The sequence below is a fragment of the Colias eurytheme genome, chromosome 29, assembly GCF_061535395.1.
Source record: "Colias eurytheme isolate Ceu_HAF_F1 chromosome 29, ilColEury1 Martin Lab GWU primary, whole genome shotgun sequence".
NCBI classification, from domain to species: domain Eukaryota; kingdom Metazoa; phylum Arthropoda; class Insecta; order Lepidoptera; family Pieridae; genus Colias; species Colias eurytheme.
The window spans coordinates 6,366,134-6,372,052 of NC_143008.1; the positions used below are offsets into that span (position 1 = coordinate 6,366,134).

At 34.0% G+C, this 5,919-nt stretch overlaps 1 protein-coding gene across 1 annotated transcript in view; it reads right to left on the reverse strand.

The window, feature by feature from the left end:
* The window catches only part of LOC149896321 (unextended protein-like), a 31,045-nt gene extending 25,586 nt beyond the window's left edge, over positions 1-5,459 (reverse strand). The window contains exon 1 of the mRNA XM_090118160.1: positions 4,934-5,459. Within this exon, the coding sequence (XP_089974286.1) occupies positions 4,934-5,391 (458 nt within the window). The 5' untranslated portion in view covers positions 5,392-5,459. The remainder of the gene's footprint in view (positions 1-4,933) is intronic.
* Positions 5,460-5,919: the final 460 nt, after the last annotated feature.

Genomic DNA, 5,919 nt, shown 5'->3' on the forward strand with positions numbered 1-5,919 from the left:
CGCGCTAATCTCGGAACTCCTGGTCCGATTTGCAAAATTTTTCCGGTGTATTATCCATACAGCCTATTTATCGAGAAAGTCTATCGGCTATAAATCATTACGCTAAGACCAACAGTAGCGGAGCGATGCGGGTAAAACCGCGAAGCGAAGCTAGTTGGGAATAAAACACGCCCTCTACGCAACGTACTTAGGAATTGAATTGAGTATTTGAGGTTAAGAACTTCTCCAACTATATAGTTTATATGCTGCTTAAATATTTTCTTGTGTATTGTGTGAACTTTGTCCAAATACCTATTATTATTCAAATAAATTCTCCATGCAGAAATCACTAAGTCTTATAACAAACCTAGGTAAACACATAGGAAATCAAATAATAATTACCAAATATAAATGTGTAAACTATTCTTTTCTTTGAATTGCTCAATAGTTAATAGGTACTTATATTCCGTTATATTTTAAAGAATAAACTATTTTCGGCAACCCTACACAAAATCGAGTCATTGCGTCACCAACAGATGAAAACAATGCTACGTAGAGAATGAAAAAAATGCAATTTCATCACTGACTGATCTTTTTAAAGATGAAAGAAACGAAATAATAAAACCTTTATTTTTTAACGGCCAAATAGTTTGCAGTTTGCATGTAAATAAAGAGCTTATGACTAAAAATATGTGTTTTGATGTTGAATTGAGGAATTAGGAACAACACTAACCGATTTCCCAGGCTTCGCCCGTGTTTGGTGCGGGATAAAAAATAGCTTAAATGTTACTTAGTAAAGATTAAGCTTTATAAAGGTAAAAATAATTTTAAAATCGATCGAGTTGTTTTCGAGCTTTAACGTTCCAAACTTACAAGCTAAAAAACATTTGAAAATCTTTCAAAAGTAGGTCGTTTACAGAAACACGAGCGATGCGCAACAAAATTCAAACTCCAATCAATTATACTTCTTCTAGAAGCCATTTTGAATCGTCGTTACATATTTTTAACATTTACCACCGATTCGGTTTTGACTCTACAAAGCCTCTCTTTTTAAATACCCGATTATCATAATTCCTAGGAAATATATATATACCCGATTATCATAATTCCTTGGAAATATCTCCTTAACTTACTTTCTTACGTCCATGTAGACAGATAGGCTAGACATAACAGATAAAAGCCCTCAACACAGTCTAGATTCAACAGTCCTTTAGACGCCAGACAAAACATCGATCACGCGACGAAATTGTTTTGTTTCCTCGGAAATCTCACGACTTCAGAGTTCAGACGGTGACGAAACTTGGCAATACTCACGCCGTAGTATATTACGCAACGCTAAATTTTTATGAGTTTACATACAACAAGTCAATAGTTAACTGCGTTAAAAACAACCGACTTCAAACTTGCACTTGCAACATTTACAAATACAGACAAAAATGCTCATAAAATAAAAACTACTGGGCCTATCCGAATAAAATTTTTATGGGACCAATTCGACACCATCCCGCATCGAACAAAAAAAGAATCACGTAAATCGGTTCAGAAACCTCGGAGTAATCGGTGTACATACATAAAAAAAAACATACCGGCCGAATTGATAACCTCCTCCTTTTTTTTGAAGTCGGTTAAAAAAAAAGAATTGGGAGAACAACTCGATTTTTGTTACGGTGCATTTACAACATACAAAAGAATGCTCATTCTAACCCAACTATATCAAATTATTTTAGTGTAAATAGGCGTAGAGTATTCTTTCGTTGTTCTTAGTGCGTTAGAAAAGATTCTAAGAGCTAGCGCGCACGAGCAACTTTGTCTCCGCAACTATTTTGTCTCTCCCATCAATTTGTATGGGGAGTTGCGTCGCTACGTGCGCGCACTTTCATATTAGTCAGTTCAATAAAGAAACGAATCTTCAATGGCGGCCAAAGCTGACTTTGACAGATGGTAGGATCATCAAAAAAGAAAATAAAAATAACGTAAATTGATAATTATTTTATTAATTATTTCAAATTGTTTGTTGACAAACTTTTTTGTTATTGTATTTGTGTATTTATATGAATTATCATATTTACGTATACAGAATGTAATAAAATCCCCATAATACTTGTAATAAGCCCATAAAACTGAACAACTTTTCCCAAAGAACATATTTTGTCAAATTCCAATAAAACATTATTTACTTTCGCAAATGCATAATTGTCATTGTAAATTTATGATAAAAACTATTATAGGGAAAATCAAATACATTTTAGTGATTTTATTTTTCCATTTTTTTTTTGCATACCGTACGGCCGTGTGTGAGCGAGAGGGAATGATAAGCGCCGCCATTGAAGATTCGTTTCTTTAAAGAACTAACTAATACTAGCCCATAGGTGGGAGAGACAAAATAGTTGCGGAGACAAAGTTGCTCGTGCGCGCACTGTCTAATTTCTATGCAATGTTCTAATACTGAACAGCACTGAATACACGTTTACGATTACACTGAATCTGAATGAACTGAATCGTTTGATGTAAATGCAACGTTATGTTGACACCATAGTAGATTTTTGTTTTGTATAATATTAATATAAGTACTAGCGGTCCGCCCCGGCTTCGCCCGTGGTACATATTTACGTTTTCTCTACATAAAAACCATCCTCGTACTTCAAGGAATATAATAAAAAAAGAATTATCGAAATCGGTTCAGCCGTTCTCGAGTTATGCGCTTACCAACACATTTTGCGATTCATTTTTATATATAAGAAGAAGATAAGAAGATTATACGTAAATAATTTAACCGATTGCGAAGGTATAGAAAACAGATCTCCATTTTCGTCAATTTTCAATTTAAGTACATCCATACTAATATTATAAATGCGAAAGTAACTCTGTCTGTCTGTCTGTTACTCAATCACGCCTAAACTACTGAACCAATTTTTATGAAATTTGGTATGGAGATATTTTGATACCCGAGAAAGGACATAGGCTACTTTTTATTCCGGGAAAATGACGCAATCCCGGAAATCCCACGGGAACGGGAACTATGCGGGTTATTCTTTGACTGCGGGCGAAGCCGCGGGCGGAAATCTGGTATTTCATATACCTAGGTAGTAAATAAACACAACAGCTAGACTAAAGTTTGACTGCCTCCTTGGTACAGTGGTTGACGCGTGAGCGTAGAACCGAGGGGTCCTGGGTTCGATTCCCGGTGGAGACGAAGAAAAAAAAATGTCTCGGTCTGGCAGGACAAGTAGGTGACTCGTTCCTAAAGAAAATCGATCAGTGAAACAGATGTATGCATCTGCCCCTTATCCCAATAGGGACATTGGACTTCACTTTTATATAATTACTAGCTTTCCGCCCGCGGCTTCGCCCGCTTTGTCTTAAACATAATAACTTATATATTAAAACCTTCCTCTTGAATCACTTTATCTATTAAGAAACCACATCAAAATCCGTTGCGTAGTTTTAAAGATTTAAGCATACATAGGGACATAGGGACAGAGAAAGCGACTTTGTTTTATAAGTATGTAGGGATTCAGTCAACACTATTAATAAAACAGTTTTAACCAGTAACTTACTTAACATATAAAAAACAAAATAATTGAACACCCTCGCCTATGATTAAGCGAGTAGCATCAACATAGGAAGCCATATGAAGTATGATCAATACTTAATCTATCAAAGTTATTGAACATCTGCTTATTGGTAACTTACAGTAAAAATAATGAATCTATACTAGCGGTCTGCCCCAGCTTCGCTCGTGGTACATGTTTATGTTTTCTCTCCATAAGAACCATCCTTATTGTTCAAGGAATGTTGTAAAGAATTAAAAAACAAAAAAAACAGCCATTCTTGAGTTATGCGCTTACTAACACATTTTACCATACATTTTTATACATATTATAGATTGTTAAGCAGAAGTCTGTATGCTAGAACAGGCTAATCTCAAAAATCACAGGTCTATTTCACTGTTAAGTATTTAGTCCATTTACTGAAGTAAGCTACAGGCAATATATTATCACGCCAAGACCAACAGGAGCGGAGCAATGTGGGTAAAACCGCGGGGCACAGCTAGTATTTGATCATACATTGCATAATAATTTGTCATACAAACATAATTTTCAATTTTCATATAGTTGAATCTTTGTAAAGAAATTAAAAGAATATTTAAAAAAACGTGTGGCACTCGGGGACTGCCGCGGTAAAGCTATTGCATGCTATGCCTTCAAGCCACACCTCCGCCCGTCGGAGTGGGGAGCGTGAGGTTTTTTCGTTACGGAATTTCTAGATTAGGTTCCCGCGCTCAAGGCCTGCGATAGCTTAAAAATATTGATACTATACAGTGGTGATCAGAGCCCAATGTTTTAGATTTTAGAAAATTCAAAATTAAAAATTTAGAGGGTATTTAATCATAATAATATGTAATTTTACTAAAACATTATTTAAAACATTATAGTAAAATTTATATATAGTACTTCATTTTGCACATAATATAATAAGTGATTAAATGCCAATCTAATCTAATCTAATATATATATATATATATTATAAAGGCGAAAGTTTGTATGGATGTTTGTTACTCTTTCACGTAAAAACTACTGAATGGATTTGAATGAAACTTTACCACAATATAGCTTATACATCAGAATAACACATAGGATAGGTTTTATCCCGGAAATCCCACGGGAACGGGAACTATGCGGGTTTTCCTTTAAAAACGCGGGCGAAGCTGCGGGCGGAAATCTAGTAAAATGATATATTTATTGACTCATATAATTTCTATAGGTACTTTCTATGACTGTGGCATATAAAAAAACAAGATACAATTACTCATGTATGCATAATATGTTGATGTATCAAGAACACATAAAGAATAATTAAATATAAAATAACTGAGACATTATTACACGAAGCACTTATAAATAATTTTATATTTTTACGTCGTAGGTTCAAAGAAATTTACGAATATACTCACTCTTTAAAATGTCCAGTCTTTGATTGTACTTCATCTTTCGAAGGTTGCAGAAATAGTTCTGAACCTTGATGCACCCATTTCCCACTAAACGGACCCTGTGTACCATCAGTGTGCATCAAACAAAAGTAAATTTTATCATTACTTTGAGGCAAAAACACTTCTATTTCAGACTGCGATTGTTCTGTTTTTATTTCTCGTAATTCGTAACTAGAATATATATTTTCACAGTCCACACCCCTAGCACCCGTATTAGGGGTTAATCTCCACGAGGAATGACCGAGGTATTCACCACCGTGCACCTTTAGCAAATATTTACATTTAAAATCCACACATGATTTTTCGCTCACTTTAAATGATAATATCCACGGTTGTTTTAATACATTATCCAAACCACACACACTATTCACTATATAAAATAATATTCCACAAGTCCGCAACACATTTGAAGCTAATGCCATTTTTTAAATACACAAATGCGAAATAAATATATGCGCTTAAATTTACAGCGACAACGACATGTTTTTCTCGCTTGACAGTCCGGCGGCAATTGTTGGCGGAACTGCAGTAGTGAAATTGGATAAATAATATGAAGTCACATCCGCTTAATCAGATTGAAAAGCAAATTAAAATTGTTTGTAAATATTAGTGATTTATGTTAAAAAATTCATAAATAAATATAACTTTAATTAGATATTAAGTTCTTTGTAAGATCAGTAGAGTTGATTACGTAACATTGTAAAAGTCTTTTTAATTAAAAAATTGTGGTACTTGTTCTTCAGACTGACTTATCATATCACCAAATTGTTGAAATATAGTTTAAATCTATAAATTTATGCATCATGTATTTATTTATTGGTAAATTCTTGGTAAATTAATTTCATGAAAAGCTTGACAATACAATACAGATTATATTTATGAATATCAGCTGAGTTTGACAGCGAATGTGTTATCTGTATTCAGTAGTCATTTGAATTCCTTTATTTTTA